The 22,663-nt window shown below is 46.3% G+C and overlaps 2 protein-coding genes across 2 annotated transcripts; both read right to left on the minus strand.

Moving 5' to 3' along the window:
• Positions 1 to 5,974: 5,974 nt before the first annotated feature.
• On the minus strand, positions 5,975 to 7,631 carry LOC109777559 (acetylserotonin O-methyltransferase 1). Its single transcript, XM_073498368.1, has 2 exons — positions 6,721 to 7,631; positions 5,975 to 6,508 (listed from the first exon to the last, which is right to left on the minus strand). Exons 1-2 carry the CDS (start codon positions 7,501 to 7,503, stop codon positions 6,209 to 6,211), a joined length of 1,083 nt encoding a protein of 360 aa, XP_073354469.1. The 5' UTR covers positions 7,504 to 7,631; the 3' UTR covers positions 5,975 to 6,208.
• A 1,730-nt stretch (positions 7,632 to 9,361) lies between these two features.
• On the minus strand, positions 9,362 to 9,706 carry LOC141023129 (uncharacterized). The gene has a single exon (XM_073499457.1). The coding sequence runs from the start codon at positions 9,704 to 9,706 to the stop codon at positions 9,362 to 9,364; it is 345 nt and encodes a 114-aa protein (XP_073355558.1).
• Between the last annotated feature and the right edge of the window lie 12,957 nt (positions 9,707 to 22,663).

The following is a 22,663-nucleotide window of genomic DNA, read 5'->3' on the forward strand; positions in this document are numbered from 1 at the left end:
GTGCGGCGCACCTGACATGGGCTCGAATCCGTCAAAGATCAAGTCTCCGCGGATGTCGGTAGTATAGTTTAAGCTTCCAAACCTGACCTGACGGCCAGGGGCGTAGCTTTCGATCTGCTATAGATGGCCAAGCGAGTTGGCCCGCAGTACGAAGCCGCCGAATACGAAGATCTGTCCGGGGAGAAAAACCTCACCCTGGATCGCATCGTTGTTGATGATCAAAGGAGCCGTCAAGCCTAATGGTGACGGCACAGTGGATCTCTCAATGAAAGCCCCAATGTCGGTGTCAAAACCGGCGGATCTCGGGTAGGGGCTCCCGAACTGTGCATCTAAGGCGGATGGTAACAGGAGGCGGGGGACACAATGTTTACCCAGGTTCGGGCCCTCTCGATGGAGGTAATACCCTACTTCCTGCTTGATTGATCTTGATGATGTGAGTATTACAAGAGTTGATCTACCACGAGATCGTAGAGGCTAAACCCTAGAAGCTAGCCTATGATTACGATTGTTGTTGTCCTACGGACTAAACCCTCCGGTTTATATAGACACCGGAGGGGGCTAGGGTTACACAGAGTCGGTTACAAGGGAGGAGATCTACATATTCGTATTGCCCAGCTTGCCTTCCACGCAAAGGAGAGTCCCATCCAGACACGGGACGAAGTCTTGAGTCTTGTATCTTCATAGTCCAACAGTCCGGCAGAGGTATATAGTCCGGCTGTCCGAGGACCCCCTAATCCAGGACTCCCTTAGCGAGCTTCCACGCAGAACGCTGCTGCTACACTTGTATAGCAGCAGCGCGGGCGCGCACGCGCTGCTGCTATGGGTTAGCTGTAGTGCCCTATTAGTAGCGCCGGTGCCCGCGCTACTGGTAGGCCAAAAACCGGCGCTGCTGCTAGGCTTTTCCCTAGTAGTGGACCCTCTACCCTAATTCCCAACCCTCGACCCCCTCATGTCACGTTTGTCTAGTGTCAAAGGATTCAACGAAACCATGTCTTCATCATTAGGCGAAAGTAACAGGCATAGGATGGTACGAAGCTCTCCAAAGTTATTTTGGAATGGAATCCCAGAGAGGATAATTCGCTTTTTGGTACAAAGTTCAGCAAGACCCTTCCGAATATCGCTATTTGGAAGGCCTTTGCTGAAATTAGTACCAAAAGGCGAATTATCCTATCCGGGACTCCGTTCCAAAATAACTTTGGAGAACTTCGTACCATCATGCCCCGGTTACTTCCGGCTAATGATGAAGCCATGGATTTCTTTAATACTTTGACACAAGGCAACCTCTCGACCCCTTGGCGTTCCTCGACCCTCGACCCCTCGATGACCCTCGACCCTCGACCCCTCGACGACCCTCGACCCTCGAACCCTTGGCGGCCCTCGACCCCTCGGTGACCCTCGCTCCTCTACCCTAGTTCTCGACCCTCGATCCCTCGGCGATCCTCAACACCCTAAATCTATTTTTTCTTCTTCTCCTCTATTCCTTCTTCTTCTCCTCTTTTTTCTTCTTCTTCCTCTTCTTATTTTTTTCCTCTTCTTCCTCTCCTCTTCTTCTCTTCTTTTTCTCCTTCTTTCTATTCTTATTTTTTTCTCCTCTTCTTCTCTTTTTCTCCCCTTTTTCCTCTCCTTCTTTTTCTTCTCTTGTTCCTTCTTCCTAGATAAAACTTTTCTAAAAATCTAACTTTTGCCGCTCATGTCGAAGTTATCGGGGAGGGGGTATATCGACCCCCCCCCTTCATGTCGAAGTTATCGGGGAGGGGGTATATCGACCCCCTCCCTGATATGAACAAAAAATTAATCTAATAAATCTAATAAAAAATTAATCTAATAAAAAACATGCTCTGAACATACATACAACCACATACATACATATATACGTTATATACATATGAACAAAAATTCAATCTAATAAAAATAAAAAAATAGGGACGGGGCGGCGGGCGGCTTAGAGCGGGGGCGGCTGGCGACGGCGACGGCGACGCCGACGGCCACGACAGGGGCGGCGAGGGCGTCGGCGCCCGGGGGTGGGCCGCGGGCAGGGGCTCGGGCGCGGGGCAGGGGCCAGCGTGGCGATGGCGTGGTCGGGGGCAGGGGCAGCGAGACGACGGGCGCGGGCGACGGCGACGGCGGGGACGACCGCGGGCGTCGGCAACGATGCGCGCGAGCGACAGCGACAACGACGAGGAGCAGGGCGTCGGCGTCGGGGCAGAGGGAGGCTTCGGCTTCTGGAAAAATGAGAAACTGCTGAAAATTTCCAAAGTGTTGGCTTATATAGCCAGCCCTTTAGTCCTGGTTGGTGGCACCAACCGGGACCAATGCCCCCCTGTAGTCCCGGTTGGTGCCACCAACCGGGACCAAAGGTCTCTTTTCAGTAGCCCAAAGGGCGGGAAGCAGAGGCCTTTGGTCCCGGTTGGTGGCATCAACCGGGACTAAAGAGGGGCATTGGTCCCGGTTGGTGCCACCAACCGGGACCAAAGGCACCCTTCGTCCTGGTTGGTGCCACCAACCGGGACCAAAGGCCTTGTCCTGCCCGCGCACAAATGTTTAGTCCGACCTTGCTAGTTGAGAGGAGCTCGGAGTGGTTTATAAGCCCCACTGCGGTTGCCCTCTCGAGCTCCTCTCAAATGCAGGCTTACTGGGCCTAATCACACACTATGCTGCCTGTGGGCCTACTGGGCCTCCTGCGGGCCTGAATCCTGGCCCATGGTTGGGTTTCTAGTCGTATTCAGGCCGTGGTGGCCTAGTAGGTGGCATTTTTTCCAAGTTTTTTTGTTTTATTTTTTGCTTTATTTATTTTGTTTTGTTTCTACTTATTTATTTTATTAATGTTTCTTTTATTTTATTTTGTTTCTACTTGTTTATTTTATTTTATTTTTTGCTTTTTTATTTATTTTACGAAAATTCTTTTTGCTTATAATGTTTTGAACAGAAAATACTTTGATAATTTTAGTTGCATAAATTTTATATAATTTTAGTTTCAATAATACTAGAGGTTTATAAAAGCTTTCTAGTTGATTCCTTTTTGCTATTAGAGTTTCATTAAAGTTTTTCTAGTTCATTCTTTTTTTATTAGAGTTTCATTAAAGTTTTCTAGTTCATTCTTTTTTTATTAGAGTTTCATTAAAGTTTTCTAGTTCATTCTTTTAGTTTATTATTTTTTCTATTAGAGTTTCATAAAAGTTTTCTAGATCATTCTTTTTTATATTAGTTCATTATTTGAGCAAAATGACCCTGAAATTGAAAAGCACTTCAGATGAACTCTGAAGAGGTTGAAAATTGGCATGGTATCATCATTTCACCCATATAGCATGTGCTAAAAACTTGAGAGTGTTACGACAAAAACTAGGTGCACTTCGTGTACAAAACGGACAATCTGTTTCGAAGTATTAGGGTTTCAGACGAAAACTCATCTGTTTACAAAGGGATTTCATTTTTTTGAACTTATTTGAACTCCAGACTTTTCGTGTGTTCAAAATGAACCATTCAAAGCCACATCATCAATTTTCAACCCTTTTTGACTTCATTTGTTATTTTTCATGTACTTACTAATTTTTTAAGCTAAATGACCCAGAAATTGAAAAGCACTTCAGATGAACTCTAAAGAGGTTGAAAATTGTCATGGTACCATCATTTCACCCACATAGCATGTGCTAAAAAGTTGAGAGGGTTACGGCAAAAACTGGATGCACTTCGTGTACAAAATGGACAATCTCTTTCGAAGTATAAGGGTTTCGCACGAAAACTTATCTGTTTACAAAGGGACTTTTTTTGAACTTATTAGAACTCCAGACTTTTTGTGTGTTCAAAATGAACCATTCAAAGCCACATCATCAATTTTCAACCCTTTCTGACTTCATCTGTTATTTTCATGCATTTACTAATTTTTTTGAGCTAAATGACCCTGAAATTGAAAAGCACTTCAAATGAACTCTCAAGAGGTTGAAAATTGGCATGGTATCATCATTTCACCGACATAGCATGTGCTAAAAAGTTGAGAGGGTTACGGCAAAAACAGGATGCACTTCGTGTACAAAATGGACAATCTATTTCGAAGTATCCGAGTTTCATACGGAAACTCGTCTGTTACAAAATGCATTTCATTTCTTCACATGTAACTGCAGTGATATTCTAGATCAAAGACATCATCATAATAGTTGTGGAGAGAAAGTCTTCACTTTTTCTTCGCTTGTGTCCTTTGCTTATTGCGCCGTAACCATGAATATTCTTCATCGCTTGACAGGGTGCTTGGGTCAGCCTTGACTTTGAAGGGAGGAATTTCATGAAACTTTTCATAATCTTCGGACATGTCTGTCTTGCCCTCCACTCCCACGATGTCTCTTTTTCCTGAAATAACTATGTGGCGCTTTGGCTCATCGTATGATGTATTCGCTTCCTTATCTTTTCTTTTTCTCGGTTTGGTAGACATGTCCTTCACATAGAAAAATGCGCCACATCATTGGCTAGGACGAACGGTTCGTCTGTGTACCCAAGATCGTTCAAATCCACTGTTGTCATTCCGTACTGTGGGTCTACGTGTACCCCGCCTCCTGACAGATTGACCCATTTGCACTTAAACAAAGGGACCTTAAAATCATACGGTCCAATTAATTTACGAGAATTATGTTGGAAGTTTTGGCAAGAGAGAAATATTGGTTGGTGCACAACCTAGGTAAAAAGTGTTATCCATTTAATAGAAAAGGAATATTTAAATTGAATAAAGATTGTGGTCGAGCTAGGATGGAATCGACAAGACCTGGATAAAAATTTAAAAGCTTTGATTCACTTGGGAAAGAAAAAATTTCCCGAGCTTTTCAGTCCATAGAGCCATTCAAATTGAAATCCAATTTAAACTTCCAACAAATTTTCAAAGGAGTTTTTGAAAAGAGAAGTTTCAAAAACCAAGGTGTTTTAGACGGTCATAACCAGACGGATGAAACAAACACAACTCCACCCCGACTCTGGCCGGAAACAGGACTAGTCGGACGGCAGTAGGAATGGGCCGAAGTCAAAAAACGAGCACGTTCCTTATGCCTACCTTAATAGGCCAAAAAGACGTCGGCTCCGCAACGTGTCGAAAGCGCAGGCAACAGCCGGGTGTTGGGTGGGATAGCCGGGTGGGGTCCAAGAAACGAGCATGAGCACGCACATCCGGGCAAACCCAGGTAAGACGGCTGCCTCTAGCCGGTGGCCCAAACATCGGATGCCCCTGGACAAGCGAACGAAACAACACACGCGGGTGAAGGGCAACAGGGGCCGGTGGCAGATGGCAGCCGGCCAACATCAAACATCCGAGCAGCCCTCTCCGACCACCCAGCTCCCAGCCATCACCTCGAGCCGTCGGGAACACATACGCACACTCGGGCAGGTTCCATGCACGGGCGCGCCAGCTGGCGCGAGCGAACAAGGCCGTCCAGGAGCAAGCGATGCTAAGAATCTGTCCCAACTCCCCCATCATGCCCGGAGCAACGCGTGTGTTGGCGCACGCGGGCGCGATGCAAAGCTACCACAGAAAGGTGGCCACGGTGGCACCCACGCATCAGGCGTCGTGGACCCCCAAGGAAAATAGGTCGGGTGTGAAGCATCTGTGAAGATCAATGCGGGGCCAATGAGGCACGAACGACGCGCCCGATGCAGGCGAACCACCTCAGTGCAGAATGTAGAGGCTGACAGGCGGACCCGGCCTCTCCGTCGCGTGGGTAGCCCGCAAGAAGGTGCACGTGGGTGAGACAAAAACACCAAAGGAGGGTGGCCTCGGCCGCTCCCGCATCCCACTGTCATGAACCCCCATGGCAAATTGGCCCGGTGCGGTGGTGGCCGTGGCGATCGAACGGCCACAAGCCCACCAGGGAGCCAGCTGCGGGAAGCCGAGGTGAAACAGGCGGTGTGGAAGGCCTAGGCCCCCAGCAGGGGGGTCCTGCAGCGTTCTTTATAGGAGTAATTCTCATAAAATAAATATAGATCGGTCTGCTGATTGTAGTTTATGCATAAACACTGCTGGAACAGATTCTAATAACCTGCTGCATATATTTGCTATGTAGTAAGAGAGCTAATTTATTGGTCACAACGCTCACACCTCGCAAAAATTACAATAAGGTAGTACACTATTCACCACACTAGGCTAAAGGCATGCAGCCAGAAAAGCACACATGTTATTCATGCCAGTTTATTAATACACAATATACCGATTACCGCGTAGTTTTTCATCGAGTGTTCAAGGGTAGAGCTCAATAACAGATCTAACTCCCAGCACTGATAGAATTTTGTAATTGCTGAACCCAGCTTCCATAAATATCTTCTTCCACTCAAATTCCTCTCGCTCAATCCCCTCAGCACCCATGATAAAGAGATCATAGAAAACCTGTGTCTCTCTTGTTACAATGTCATCTGGCCCAGATCCAACCACCATATCAACGATTATCACCTTTCCACCAGCATCTCTGGGAGGGATAGCTTCCTTGCAATTCTTCAGTAGCTTGACACAGTCTTCATCACACCAATCGTGAAAAATGCACTAAGATTCACAGCAGAAAAAAAAAGTTACCATTAGTCGCTATAATATTTGAAATTATAGTTTTATCACAAGAAATTTAGGTAGGTTAATTTATTGGTTCAATTAGTATGTATAAGAGGCTAAATGCACACTTTATGAGTTAGACAATATATTCTCAAATGAGGACGTGATGTATGCCAAGGGAACAAAAAAAAAAAACCTAAAGAGTTTACCTTCAGGAAAAGAGCATCCGCCGGTGGAATGTACTTAAACATATCGCCAGAAATAAATGACACATGGGCATCACTGGGAGCTCCAGCAACCACATGAGGGAGATCCAACACAGTGCATTTCATCTGGGGGAACGACATAGCAATTGCCCTAGCAGCTCCACCGTGTCCTCCCGCAACATCAATAAGTGAGTTTATGCCAAGAAATACATCACCACACTCCCTCAAGAGGATATTGATGAAAAAGTTACTATCAGAAACCATCGCGTTATTGATTTGCTCGTTGCAAGCATTGTTCTGGTCAGCCATCTCCCAAACGTTAAGGCCGTGAGCCTTTTTGAACAGGGACGTGGAATGCTCATCTAGGAACCATGAGTGCATGCCGAAAAAGGGTGTAATGGCAGTTGAATCAAGGAACAAAGACAGAATGGGAAATAGGTTTGATTTAACTTCATCGCTGACGAGGAGGCACGTGCTTGGGGTAAGTCCATACACAGCCTCCTTGTTGTCTCCCGAGGCTGAGTCATGGACAACAAAGATGCCTGATACGGTGAGTACACGCATGAGTCGCCCTAAGGGGGGAAGCTTAGACGGATGGATCCCTGTCTTTGTGGCCAGCTCAGAAAGAGTCATAGCCCCACCATGGTGTTGGATGGTGTTAGGGATTTGCAGTTCCATTGCACATTTGAGTGCCATGGACTTGACAAATCCCAATGAATGGTGCCAAAGGTCAACTTGAGCCTCGAGCAAATCCTGAGAACTCTGCTTGCCTTGGGTGGGCGCCATTTTTTATGAGCTTGCTTGCTTTGGATATAGCTGGAATGTAGACATGCCGGGTAGTCTATATATACACCATGTCAACCTGCTATGGCACAAGGTAGGGCCATTGGGTAGTCAGTCATTTAAGGGTGGTAAGACGTTTAAAAGTCAGGATTCTGTCAAGGCATTTTGAGATGAACTTTACAATGCATCGATTAGTAATGATATACAATTTGCTTATAGCAGAAAAATTAGTGTCAGTGATAGCTATTGAGCCTATTTACTCAGGTACACCTAACTCGTTCAAATCAAATGTTTGCGCACAAAAATATCTTCATGTATAGCTCCACTCTGTTTTCAAATATTTCAGTTGAGTCACATCTTTCAGATCTAAATACTTGTGCTACTCTCAAATCTGTTCAATTAGACAACGGGAGTTCACTTTCGGCCACAACTAATTAATGAATGGCTGTAAATTTGTTTCTTTGTAAAGATCTATATCTATAATTGAGTAAAAGATCTTTAAGCAGTGGGCAGAAATATAATGTTCTGTGGGCAACAATGAGTTGGATTTATGTAGAATAATTTCTATGGCTGTTGTCGCTTTTCCCTGTCCACTTGTGCCCATTGGGCGGCTGCGCGGTCCGCAATTGGTAAGTTACGTGTTGGAATACTGGTTCAGATTTGGGTGTTGGAATTCAATTTTTTGTACTCGGCTGTCTGATGTATACACTGATTGATGTATCCAGTTTAGGAGACTTTTCGTCTCTGGGACGAAATGACGCAAATTCGTAGACACCAACGCACATTAGACACTTATTTTCCACGAATACCAGATGACCAACTCTTTGCCGTTTACGAGCTGAATTCTCAATTCAGGACCCAGAATGAGACAGTAGGAAATACGTTTAAGGCAGCTGCGCGCCGTCAGAATCAAATATAGAGCACGTTAGGACTTAAGTTTACTTAGGGCATCTTCAACGACAACCCGCAAATTTCCTTTCGTATAAGTCCGCGGACAGGGAGAACTAGTCCGCGGATACGAATGTCGGAGGATGCCATCCAACCATAGCCGCATACATCCGGCCTTCTTCATTTCTTTTCCAAGTCTGCACTATCAAATAGTCGCATGCAAAGGGTACAGACGTTCAAATAGCTGCATGCAGCACTAGTTCAAATTTTAAAAGTTCAAATAGCACGTCCCAACATTGTTGTCCTCTTTCACCGCCCACCGATACTCAATGAGATCTTGCTTCAGCTGCTCGTGAGTTAGTCAATGCCGAATTTGTTGATGCATTTGAATAAACTCTTCAAATGCGACCGGATTCTGGTCCGTAAGTTGGATAGGATCACCCATGTTCTCAAATTACAGAGCTGCGACAACATCGTCATCCTCATCCTCGACGATCATGTTGTGCATGATCACACAACATGTCATCACCTCCAACAAGGTCTCCGGATCCTATTGTCTTGCAGGTCCACAAACAACTGCAAAATGGGCCCACAGAACACCAAATGTCCTCTCGACATCTTTTCTAGCTGCTTCTTGTCTTTGGGAAAAGTGAGTTTCTTTCTTTCCAACTGGGTTTGAGATGGTGCTGACAAACATAGCCCATGAAGGATAGATATCGTCAACCAGCTAGTAGCCCATGTTGTACTCATGTCCACAGACAGTATAGTGGCAAGGAGGAGCTTTTCCTTGAGTCAGCCTCGCAAACAACGGCGATTGTTGCAGCACATTGATGTCATTGTGAGACCCGGGCATGCCAAAGAAAGCGTGCCAAATCCAAAGATCCTGTGATGCAACTACTTCAAGAATTATGGTTGGCTTCTTAACATGACCCTGATATTGCCCTTGTAAAGCCTTCGGGCAGTTCTTCCATTTTCAATGCATGCACTCAAGAGATCCAAGCAAACCTGGCCACCATATTGGTTCTGAGATTGCCAAGAGCCTCTCGGTGTCTGCCACAGTTCGTTCTATCATGTACCGAGGTCCGAACACCACGACCATGGAAGTTGCAAACCTGACCATGGCATTTCCACATGTGCTCTCAGACATCCATAGGTACTCATGCCACGAATCAGCAGTCACGCCATATGCACGCTTCCGGAGTGCCGCCGTGCACTTCTGGTAACCAGAGAAGCATCCCATGGCGTCCTTCTTCAAGATGAAGTAGTTATCGTAGCACTGGACACCATGGTACAAACAATCGAAGACAGTCTTGCGCATCCAAAAATGCCAGCGAAAATGGTTAGGGAATAGTGCATCGGGGCAAACTAGTAGGCCATCAATGTCAAATGCCCGCGCGCCTTGTTGCGATTCAGCACTCAATGACCCTTAATCGAGCCCTTGAAATTGAGAACATGCTCCTCCGCACGCTCCGCGTCTTCAAGGACCGCTTGCATCATTGCCGTCTCATCGGGGTAATCCTTCTCGTCCGACGAGCCGTCGGACGACTCAACATACTACTCATATATGTACTCCAATTCAGAATCCATTACTAGAAGGAAGAATGGACAACTGTTTTCAGCTCCGGCGATTCAGCGAACAATTGCCGGGCAAGGTGAGAATAGCAGTTGGTGGATAGGGGTTGAATGGAGACGCTTAAGAAGCGGCGGGGAGCCCTGCTAGAGCCCCGGAGGTGACAAAGACGCAGAGTTCCGGAAGGGGTGTGGTGTTGTGGCCGGGGTGGTGGAGCGGCAACGAAGGCAAGAGAGAACGAAGGAAGGAGAGAAAATGAGGAGGATGGAGTCACGGAGTCCGGGAAGGGTTTTGGGTAGGATGGGGTGTCGGATTCGTATGTTTCGCATGTCCGGACTCCCGCAAACTGGCCCCACTTTTGTCTCCGATTTCGAGAGAACATGTCCAGACAGCGCCGTAGACCGATACAGGCCCGTGTTGGATGGATCCAGTGATCCAAACAGCTTGGTACAGACGGATGCGGGTGGCTTGTGGGTCCGCCTTGGAGATGCCCTTAGCATGCACTTACTAGATCTCCCCTAGGTGGCTAGGTGAGCCCCCCCCCCCCCCCGGGGTCGTGTCACACAAGGCCACCTGGTGTCCCGCCGCCGAGATGACGTCAGCAACTCGACACTTAGCCGGTCCCACGATGTGAGGTGACCGCTGGTGTCGGCCAGCTCGGAGTAGCCACCGAATCAAACGCGTTGAGCTAGAAATGGTGACCAGGGTCGGGGAATCAATCCCTGAGGTGTAGTAGGGTGCATTTCTGAAATCACTAATTAAGGTGTATCTCTTGCAAATCTCACTCTCACCTTCTCTCATGATGACAAGTAGCTCACTACATACACGACACATGTCCCAACATGATAGTTTTGGTGGGATTTCTAACCACATAGTGGATTCACAACACACGTGGGTTTGTTTGTGATTTTTCATTGATTTGTCTATTTAAAACGTTTCTGCACTACTGGAATCGACGGCTTTGCCGAGTGCCGTAAACAGTAGGCGAAGGCCCAAAAAAACTCGGCAAAGCCTTTGCCGAGTGTTCCACTCGGCAAAGGACACTCGGCGTACAGCCTGCCGACAAAGAGAATTTCGCCGAGAACCAACCATCGCACACTCGGCAACGCCTTTGCCGAGTGTTTTTTGTGGTACTCGGCAAATATGGGACTCGGTGAAACATAACTAACAGACGACGGAAATGGCAAAAATTGGTACAGTAGCACTCGGAAAAGGTTCCCGAGTTGTACACTCGGTAAAGATGTTCAGCAAAATTAAAAAAAAAGACGCCGCCGTCAACGGCGACGTCCCGATTCATGCCCGCAAGTTACAGTGGCCCCAGTGATCATAGGGGGGATCCAGACAACTAGTCAACTGTTTGAGCAATGCGCTCTCCTCTGCCAAGCTAGCCGGTCCGCTGCTTGTGTGCTAGCTTGGCCGGTCTGTTGTTGGCTTGCCGGAGCGTGCGGGTGCTGCTGCTCAGCAAGAAGACGCGTCTATGTGAGATGAGCTGGCCGTCGCTCTTGGTGGCGCCGTCGACGACGCATGTGGCTCGTGGCCTCCGTGGTTGTTGGCACCGCCGCTCGCCGGCGTGTGGTTGGTGAGCTGTTGCCTTCCCGCCGTGTGCATGTGCTGCCGCTGCCGCTTGCAGCTGCCTCGCATCAGCTGCTTCGCTGCTACGTGCATGAGGGAGTTTGGTGGCCGGCCGCCGGCGTACGTGCTGCTAGCTGCTGCTACTTTGCTGCTTGAGAGATGGCATGCGGGCGAGCCGGAGAACGAACGGTGCACACCTGAAGCTGGAGGTGCTCAAGCACTACGCCGGCAGGCTGCTGCAGCTGCTCGAGTCCTCCGCCGGCGTGCTTCGAGTTCTCCATGGTTGTGTGCCTGTGTACGAGAGTGTGGATGTGTGAGATGGTGAGAAAGATGAGAGGGACAGAAGATAAGGTGTGTGTGTGGCTGTGCGTGGCATGCATGTGTGTTTGTGTTTGTTTGTGATAGACGTTTGTGGTTCTAATGCATGAAGAGAGAGCAGGAGATACGAGATGTGTGGCTGTCTGCTTGCCATGTCATCGATCCATGGCACTGACTTTCAACCAATCAGAGACAGGCACACTTTACCGAGTGTTGCTCTCGGAAACGATCTGACTAAAAAAATCAGCATAAAGTCATTTAAATTGTGGAAGTAGCAAAAAATCTAAAAATTTCATAAAATGTGGGAATAAAGCATAATATAAGGTCTACTTACTGTAAAACTTGGAGTGGTACCATTTTGCACCTTGTTTTTTGTAGTTGCTTCACGAAAATACTATTTTTGACACTTAAAACACGAAAAATAATTTTCTTTTACAGAAAAAATGGAAACTTTATTTGTCAACATTGTTTGTAATGGCAATATGCACTTGTATGTTTATTTTGGTCATATTATAAAAAATTGTGCAGTGGATATGGCCATCACCTTGGTCATCTAACTTGAAAGTCGTGAAAGTTCATACACGATAGCCCGTTTTGTGAACGATTTTTTTTTCAAATTAGTTATATTGGAAGTTTGGTATTTTTCCTCACAACTAGTACACATAAAAGGACTCCATCCGAAAGGATTGCATTTTTTAAACTTGTATTCTTTTTCTTTATTTTTTTCTAAAACGGGGTCAAATTGGTCGACATGGCTATTCATCACAATGGGTTGAATATCACAAAACTCTAAGTGGTTCTCCCATATAATGACTACTTGTGTATCTAAAAATACTTTTTACTAATTTTTATGACTGAGCTATCACACACTTGCAGTTCAATTTTGAATTACTTTCGGGATATTGCCATAAAGTCATTTAAATGTGCGAAAGTAGCTAGAAAACTAGAAAATCCATGAAACTTGAGAATTGTGCATAAAATATGGTCTACTTACCGTGATAATTGGAGTAGTGCCATTTGGCACCCCGATATTTATACTTGCTTCACAAAAAACACCCATTTTGGACACTTAGAAAATGATAATAATTTTTTTGTTAAAAAACTAGAAAACTCTTTTTGGCAACATTGTTTCTAATGTCAAGATGCACCTATCTATCCAATTTGGGGACATTATAATAAACTATGCAATGAATATGACCATTACCCTCGTCCTTTGGCTTGAAGGCCATGAATGTTCATACACGATAGCCTGTTTTGTGAATGATTTTTTTTTTCAAATTTATAATATTGAAAGTTTGGCATTTTCCTCGCAACTAGTACACATAAAAGGACTCCATGCGAAAGGATTGCATTTTTTTAAACTTGTATTCTTTTTCTTTCATTTTTTTCAACATGGGGTCACGATGGTCAAGATGGCTATTCATCACAAAGGGTTGAATCTCACAAAACTCTAAGTGGTTCTCCCATATAATGACTACTTGTGTATCTAGAAATATTTTTTGCTAATTTTTATGACTGAGCTATCACACACTTGCAGTTCAAATTTGAATTACTTTCAGGAAATTGACATAAAGTCATTTAAATGTGCGAAAGCAACTAGAAAACTAGAAAATCCATGAAACTTGGGAATTGTGCATAAAATATGGTTTACTTACTGTGATAATTATGGTGGTGTCATTTTGCACCCTGATTTTTGTAGTTGCTTCACAAAAAACAACTAGTTTTGACACTTAGAAAATGAAAATTGATTTTTTTTGTACAAAATAGTAGGAAACTCTATTTAGCAACATTGTTTGTAATGTTAAGATGCACCTATGTGTCAAATTTGGGAACATTATAAGAAACTATGCAATGAATATAGCCATCACCTTGGTCATTAGAGACTATATTGATATTTAGCATGCCAAAAAGTATAATTAATATGGCTTAAATGAAAAGGTTTTCAACATGAAAATTGACCGTCTCGTCAAAATGAACAAATTAGATTTTTGGACCATCTTCATCCGAGGTCGTATGCAACCTGTACAGCCAAAATCATGCAGTTTAGCGAAGACCCCCTTTTGCCGAGTGTGACACTCGGTAAAGCCCTGTTTGCCGTGTTTTTTTGTTCTACCGAGTGTTTTATCCACAACACTCGGCAAAGTGCATATTTGCCGTGTTTCACGTTTTTGCCGAGTTAGGTACTCGGCAAAGATACTATTGCCGAGTGTCTGATATAATGCACTCGACAAAGAGCCTAACACTTGGCAAAGAGAAAAATTCCAGTAGTGTGATTAGAGGGGAAAAGGGATTTCTATTTTCATGCCCGTGGTACTTTAGTTGTCCTTAGTTTTACCCCATTGTCTTAACGCTCCTCACTTTTCCCCTCTCTTCTCTGTCACATCCTGATGAATAGCGAAACAAACCATTTCCGTCTGGTCAAGGTCCGTTGGCCGTTACCTAGATGTTGACAAGTTGGGCTAATTAAAAGACTGACATGCGTGGCTACTTATGAATCATAAAAAACACATTTCCTGGCCATGCCGACAATCAGTGGCCATGCATGGCGGAATCCGCTCGGGAGGGAACAAAATGGGCGTCGTAGGTGGCTGGAGAGGGAGCACACACTCTCCCGCATCCAGGTGAACTCTCATAGAGACAACGCATGAAGGTAGCCCCAGGGATGGCCGAAGTGGACGGCGCAGATCAAAACCGTGGCGCCACACAAATGTGTTTGATGATGACAACACATGAAATTTATGAGTTGACCAGGGGAAAACTCGACAGAACTCATGGCGATTTCAATCGGTTTATTGGAAGGCTCAAAGAAGTGTTATCGGCGGCGAATTGATATTTACACGCGGCTGTTGGAGGCGACGGTGACGATGACAAAACGCTGCACTCAGGCCCTTGTTGTCCAAATCCTTTCTTGCAGAGGGGCATGTGTGATTCGGCAGATCTTTTAGACATGGTGGCACAACGTTTCTATGACAGTGGCTGCACTAATACTGGACGGCGGTGACGCTGTTCTCTTGGGCGCGCTCGACATAGAGAGAGAGAGAGAGGGGAAGGAGAAGATAAGGGAAGAGGTGAAAGGACAGGGGTTGTGTGGTGCACTTGTACCCTCCCCGACGAAGCGGTGGAAGCGGGAGGTGGCCCTGGTGCGCGCGTCAGCCATGCACTTTGTCATTTTGTGTAGAGGAGGAAGATGACTGACGTCACTATTGGGTTGGGTCGTTGCTACTTGTGAGCTGCGTTGGCATTTTCCCCAAAAAGGAGGGCCAATAGCTCCTGTGCGACGTTTTTGATCTGAATTGGAAGGAATGCGACGTTGTTGGAATGAATGGCTGTGATGCGACACATTTGAGCGTGTAAATAGCCCAGGGCCACATGGGGTGTTAAATGTGGTTAAATTGGTCGTCAACGGACAAGCCCGTTTATGTTTGGACATGTGGGTCCAACTTAATTGGTCCTCAAAACAGCTGACATGCCCTGCCGCCCGACCGTGCCGGGCCCGCCACTCTGCCCCCCTTCTTCTCCGGTGGCGGCGGATCTTGCGTTCTCGGTGTCGGCGGCGGAGCCTTCATCCTCAGAAAATGGAGAGTGAATTCAAACCCTAGTCGCCCTCCCGTTCCTCTCTCGGGCCCGTAGATCTCAGCTCGTTTCCTCTGTTTTCGCTTGTTGAATCGATAGGTTGCGAGGGGAGCCCGTGGGCATACTGAGATGGAGCCGCCAGATTCAACTTCGAATAGGTAATGCGCCTCTCTCCGATCCAATTTTGCATGCAATTAGGGCCTCGTCTGCTCTTTCTCACGGGCTCCACTGTCCGCCACTGACAGAGGGGATGCTGCCGCTCGGACCTTCGAATTGACAGTCAATTTCTTTCCATCAAAGGCAAAATTAGTTGATGGTAGCATACAGAACATTGAGAGAGACACAATTGTTAAATGGGAGGTTGAGTTTACAGAGATTGATCCACAAGTTCTACAGAACATGGGAGAGACGGCAGTGAAGAAATGGGTGGAAAAAATTGGGGAGAATATTGTTTGGGGTCCAGAGCAAGAAGTATCACTGTTGCGGTTTGATGATTGGAAAGGAGAGTATGTGAGAATAGAAGATGGTGAACTGATTGTTGAAGAAATCGATCGGCAAAACGGCTGGACAAGCAAACGGGCTAATTTTTTTGCTGAGCTCGTTGATCTGAACATTTTTTCGAAGGTTGGATATATGTGCCATCACAATTGGCTGCGCAGATGGTAGATGATGATTGGGCTACACAGAGGCCATTGATTCCCATGCGTACTGAACTTACAGTAATAGCCGAAGAGGGACAGGTGACTGGAACTGAAACTGAAACTGCAGCAACTGTTGATTGGAATGTAGTTGAATTAGATGAGCCTACTGATTTGGTCATTGCACCAATGCCTGACATTGAGATGGCCAAACTTTTTGGCATTCTAGTCGATGACAGAGATAAGCAGGAGAGGGGCGAATCTAATTTGCCTGCTAATGCTGATGAAGAAGTAGATGGACAGTTTATGGAACAAGCTGCAGATGAAGTAGATGATGCACATGATGATGAGCTGGTGCATGTGTATGACAAAGAAAACCCTGTCATTGAAGTAGGCAAGTTGTTCCCAAGCATGAAGGAGTTTAGGATGCGTTTCAAGACTTATGCAGTGAAACATGAGTTTGATGCCAAGACTGTTTGGACTGATAGAAAGAAGTTTTATGTGAGGTGCAGAGGACTTGATGGTAGTGTGAAGCCTTGCAAGTGGTACATATCTGCTAGACTGCAACCTGATGGAAGTACTATCAGGGTTAACCAAATCCCCAATCAACATACTTGTATTACAAGTTCACAGAGAGTATCAACCATGACATCACAACTTTGGGTTGCAGAAAAGATCGCCCCAATTTTAGCCAAAACACCAAACACTACTGCCAGGAAACTCAAAGTAGACTTGGAAAAGATGTACCCCATTAAACTGAAATATACCACAGTGTGGAAGGAAAAACAAATGGCAGTGAAAATTTTATATGGTGATTGGGCAAATACATTTAGGATGCTTTACAACTTCAAAGCAGAGGTGGAAAAGAGGTCACCTGGCAGTGTTGTGGAGATAGATACAGAGGTATCAGCCGAAGGTGAAGTCAAGTTCTCCAAGTTTTTTATGGCTTTGAAGCCTTGCATCGATGGGTTCAAAGCAGGGTGCCATCCATATTTGAGCATAGACTCATCATTTTTGACAGGCAAGTGGAATGGTCAGTTGGTAGCATGCAATGCTCTAGATGGACACAACTGGATGTTTCCAATTGTTGTTGGCTTGTTTCAGTCAGAAACAGAGGCTTCATGGACATGGTTCATGATCCAGTTGAAAAGATGCCTAGGGCCAGTGTCACCTTTGGCTATACACACAGAGGCATGTAAGGTGCTTGAAAATTCAGTGAAAATGTTTTCCCACATGCTGAGCAGAGGGAGTGCTTCGGTCATTTGTGGATGAATTTGATCAAAAAATTAGAGGAGAAGAATTTGGGCGCATGTGGCCAGCAGCAAGATCTTACACTAGACAGACACACAAATATCATCTTGATAAGATAATGGCAACATGTGATGAGTTTGGTCCATGGCTGAACACCTACCATTCTTTGTTATGGTAAAGGTCAGCATTCAACACTGCCATCAAGTGTGACCACAGCAACAACAATTTGGCAGAGAGTTTCAACAACAAGGTGAAGGACTTAAAAGATTTACTTGTGCATGACATGGTTGACCAAATAAGGATCATGCTCATGCGGTTGTGGAAATTGAGAAGAAGGATAGGTGATTGTCTGCAAGGTGATAAGCTTCCAGTAGTGGTACAACAGGTGGTCAATAGGAGCAGATGTCTTTCACATTTGTTTGTTGAAAAATCTTCACCTTGGGGTGCTGAAGTTAGAGATAAAAAACTGGAAGGAGACATGTTGTTAACACTGAATTGCATGATTGCACTTGCCTCGAGTGGCAACACACTGGTAAACCATGTGAGCATGCCATTCTTTTCTTAGCATCCCAACCGAAGATAAACATGCACCCATATTTGCATGAATATTATTCGGTAGCAAGATTCAAAGCTGCATATGCTACTCCAATTCCAGCACTTACAGATCAGTCTCAGTGGCCTGAAGTGGACATTGAATTTTCCATGTGTCCTCCCTTGACGAAAAGAAAGGCTGGCAGGCCTAAATAGAGTAGATTCAAGGCATGGTTTGAGAACAGTGGGAGTATAAGAAGGGAAAGAAAGATGGGAAGCCAAAAAGGGCCCAAAAAGGTAACAAAAACACATGCAAGTTGTGCCAGGAACTTGGGCACAGAGTGGGATCTGTCAAATATCGTTACACTCCTGATAAGCCAAAGTATGTTCTTGTTTATTTGTTTGTGTTTTGATTTGGTGCTTTTTTCCAATTACTATATCTATAACATTTTCCCAATGGCCAGGAGGAAGCGAGCAAGTCAGCCCCTTGTTGTTGAACAGTGTTGGCCAACAAAAAAAGCAAGAGTCAATGGCGGTAGAAAGAAGAGAAGTGTGCCTGAGCCTGAGCATACTGAAGAAAATCCTGCTGCAGTCAACATTCAGACTGAAGAAACTGATGTGGGTGTGCACACCGAAGAAACTGAAATTGCAGTCCACATTCAGACTGAAGAAACTGCTCTCAAGGTTGAAACTGAACCTGAGCGTGTCGAGGTTCAGACTGAAGAAACCCATGTTGAGGTACACACCGAAGAAACTGAAACTGCTGTCAACATTGAGACTGAAGACACTGATCACGAGGGTGTTGGCGAGGTGTTGAAAAGACCAGTGAAGATAACCAAGATGATCAGTGAACTTGTGTGTGTAGTAGAACCAAAAACAAGAAGTGCTAAGGCGAAGAAGGGCACACGACGTGGTAGGAAGAGGTAGAACAGAGAACAGTTTGAAAATTTGGGGCATGTAATAATATTTGTAACTTGGTGCGTACTGGTAGTCACTATGTATCCCCGTATTTTTATTCGAACTTGTTTGTTGGTACCTTGTCTAAACGAGCCAAATAAAATTCAAATTTAAATTCAAATTTGGGCTCAAATTTGAATTAGGGATGGGGTATTGATGTTTTAATGCTATCTAAAGTACCTCAACTGAAATATGTTTGCTTGCTGATCATTCCGAGCCCTTTTGGTAAGTTGAACTCATAGTCATGAAAAGTGTGTTTCAAATGACCTCCAAAGATAGGGTAAACGACCTCATATTTAAGCAAGTTTTTTTGGCACCTTGTCTAAACCAGCCAAATTTTTTGTCTACACATCTATTCTACCTATATACTGTAAATCTAAAGTCTCACTATTTATTGAATTAGTTTTCTTTTCTTTTTGGAAAAACAATGTTTAATAGAAAATTATATATAAAACAAGTTTAAAACATGAAAATGAGAAAAGTAAGTTAAGATCTTTCTTAGTCAATCCAAAATGAAGTTTTGGTGAGGTTTTCACACTTTTCTTTTCAAAACCCCACCTACTCTCGGGTGCCCACTACTCTCTCCCTTGAACTCCCTACTACATTGTCCGAGGAATGACAATTTTGTAAACGATTTTTCGTAAAAATGTATGTAAACCATATTTATATTTTTTCTCGTTAGTATACGACATAATAAGACTATGTGCGCAAGTTTTATATTTTTTGATTTTTTTAATTAGTTATGCTCAACCCTAATCAGTCAAAACCCCTCTCAAAACCCCGCACACTACCGGGCTGTCGATCGTTGTGCATGGACGGTTGAGATCAGGCGCTAGGGTTAGCTACAGTGTGCATCGATCCGCATGAGATGCGCTGATTGGTTGAATCAGTGTGCATCGATCTGCATGAGACGCGCTGATTGGTTGAATCGGTGGGGTTTGGATCAGCCTCTCTCGTTGGGGCATCAGGACCGTTCATTTGAATCCAACGGCAAGAGTTGATGCGGTGCATGGACCAAGCCTACGCAGTGCCTTTTCCATCGTTGCATGTGTGCCCGTGCCTACCCGCAGCATGCATGCCCACCCGCAGAACTGCGCCCGTGCGTTGCATGCATGCCCTCGACGTAGACCTGCTCCGCCACCCCTATCGACGCAGTAAGCTGTCGCATGCCTACCATTACAACCGATGCAGCGTCACATCAAAGCATGCACCCGGCCACAATGCAGCAGCCCGATGAAGACAACCAAAAAGCCAACGCTGCATGGCGTGCTGTGCATGGCGTGCTCCTCCTTGAGGACGCAATACTGGCATGGGGTATCGATGTGGGTATCGATGCAGTTCAAACGGCGTGCTGCCTGTTACAAGATGGGCAAATGAAGGCGTCCATTAATGTCACGTCTCCCATCGACCGAACGTTGCCCTGTAGCCAGGCCCTAGCAAGATGGGCAAATTAATGGGCTACGGCATGAATGCACGGGCGGCACACGCAGAGAACCCGGGGCAGGCGTGTCCCCTTGACCCACGACGGCACAGACGCGTGCGTGAGCCCGCCCCCTTGACCCGCGACCGGTGGCACAGAAGGATCGCAGCCCGTTTCCCATGCTCGTGTACACACTTTCATGGGGTGCCACCAAACGCCGCCCGCCCATTAATTCTACGGGGTGAAACCACGTCGCACTTGGGCTATTTAAGCCGGGCACTATCGTCTTCCTCTCCCTCCTCATCCACACCCCATCCTCTGCCTCCTCTGCCCTCCTTCTTCCTTCTTCTCCATCAAACCCGATCGAGCCCTTGAGCCACCCCCACCATGCAGTACAACGCCCCCCCTACCGCTTCCCCCCAACCGTGCTGGAAAGGCTCTACCCGGCCGGAGTGTATGTAGAGAGAACCCTTAGGGTTTGGGCGATCTCGAGGTGGAGGGGCGAAAGGGAGTTAACGGAGTTCTTCCTTGCGGCCGGCTTCCGCCACCTCCCCCGTGGCTCTCCTCAGATGTACCATCTCGAGGAGGTCAACCACAACGCCGTTGTGGTTGGGCTCCTCACCACGTTCACTAACCCTTTCGATGCTTTCCATCTCCTCGGGCGAGCGTATTGGGTTGGTTGTGAGTTCATAGCTTTCACCACCTACAATATCTTCACCGACTTCAACGGCATCATCCCCAACAACGGCGTTATGCACATGCTCCCGTACCCCATCAACAACGGGGAGGAGTGAAGGGCGGCGGCGTTGTTCACCCGGAGGATGAGGAGAAGAAGAACCCGAAGAAGAACCCGCGTTTGGTGCCCCCCGATCTATCTACCTTGCTATAGATCTATCGTATTAGTCTTTTTAAGTTGTAATCGGTATGCTACTATTATTAAGTTGTATTAGTACTTTAAGTTGTAAGGCTATCATGGAGTTGTAAGGCTATCGTGGAACTATGCTTCTATATAATCGTTATGCTACTATATATTGTGTGTTTCGTGCAATTATTTGTGGATTGCTATGGGTTGTTCTTGCTTATTATTCGTGTATTGCTATGGGTTGCTACGGGCCCGGGTTGCTACACCCCAATCACCACACACACCATCTTCAAAATATTGGCCAAACCATGGACATGCAACTAGGAGCCCCATGCAAACCCACTATGGACATGCAACTAGGAAATGCAAACTAATTTACTTCGGGGTCTCGTGGGCCGAAGGCGCGTCGACCCAAGGATCGTGGGCCAAAGGCCCGTTGACCCAAGGCTCGTGGGCCAAAGGCTCGTGGACCAGAGTCCGTGTAGCCTCCTCCTCGGACGAGTCCACCCTAGCAGTCACGTGCTCGGGTGAAACAGCTGGGGGTGGCGGCGAGGAAGGCGCCCTAGCAGTCACCCTACCTCCTCTCCCGCGACCACGTGCTCCAACTACTCTCTTCTTCCCTCCCTTACCTCGTCCCCTGCTGGGCACCGCTATCGACGAAGAAGGGCCCGACGGTGTCGCCATACTGTCCAGCAACGCTCGGCGGAGAGGTGCGTGTGGAATGGAAGACCTCCCACCACGCGCCGACAAAGAAGGGGCCTCGGAGCCCTCCCGACCAGCGCCCACCATCTTTCAACACCTGCCATAACAAAGAGTAAACGAAATTAGTACAACATAAAAAAATACCGACATGAATAATAATATGTACATCACTTATGTATCATCATCAAGTACAACATAAAAAAATTGAATACCGCGGCGGCCCGATGAAGGGGGAGGCCGTGGTGGGACGGGGCGGGGACGGCCACGTAGGGGAGGGGGCGGCTGGCCGGCATGGAAGGGGCGCCGCAGGGGAGGGGTGCGGGGCGACGGGGCGAGGGGGCGGCGGCGGGCGGTGGTGCGATGGGGCAAGGGGGCGGCTGGTGGTTGGGGTGACGGGGCGAGAGGCGGTGGGTGGGCGGGTGGTGGCGGCGGGTGGTGGGGTGGCGGCGGGTGGCTGGTGGTCGGGGCGGCGGCGGGTGGCGGTCCAAAGAGCACCTTCTACATATTCTTCTTTTCTTCTTCTTCTTCTTCTTCTTCTTCTTCTTCTTCTTCTTCTTCTTCTTCTTCTCCCCTCCTCTTCTTCTCCTACACCTACACTTTCTTCTTCTTCTTCTTCTTCTTCTTCTTCTTCTCCCCTCCTCTTCTTCTCCTACACTTTCTTCTTCTCCCCTCCTCTTCTTCTCCTAAACTTTCTTCTTCTTCTTCTTCTCCCCTCTTCTTCTTCTTCTTCTTCTTCTTCTTCTTCTTCTTCTTCTTCTTCTTCCCCTTCTACATATTCTTCTTTTCTTCTTCTTCTTTTTTCATCTTTTTTCTACTTCTTTTAACTATATGACTAATTATCTAAAACCCATGCACTAAATCTAACACTAACACATATATAT

Source organism: Aegilops tauschii, chromosome 5 (assembly GCF_002575655.3).
Source record: "Aegilops tauschii subsp. strangulata cultivar AL8/78 chromosome 5, Aet v6.0, whole genome shotgun sequence".
NCBI classification, from domain to species: Eukaryota; Viridiplantae; Streptophyta; class Magnoliopsida; order Poales; family Poaceae; genus Aegilops; species Aegilops tauschii.

What these genes read in the sequence shown, in the direction of transcription:
- LOC109777559 (XM_073498368.1), bottom strand. Translation starts at nt 7,503, where the DNA reads ATGGCGCCCACCCAAGGCAAGCAGAGTTCTCAGGATTTGCTCGAGGCT. An exon ending in CGGATGCTCTTTTCCTGAAG is followed by an intron (nt 6,509 to 6,720) that starts GTAAACTCTTTA and finishes TGTGAATCTTAG; the next exon opens with TGCATTTTTCACGATTGGTG.
- LOC141023129 (XM_073499457.1), bottom strand. Translation starts at nt 9,706, where the DNA reads ATGCGCAAGACTGTCTTCGATTGTTTGTACCATGGTGTCCAGTGCTAC.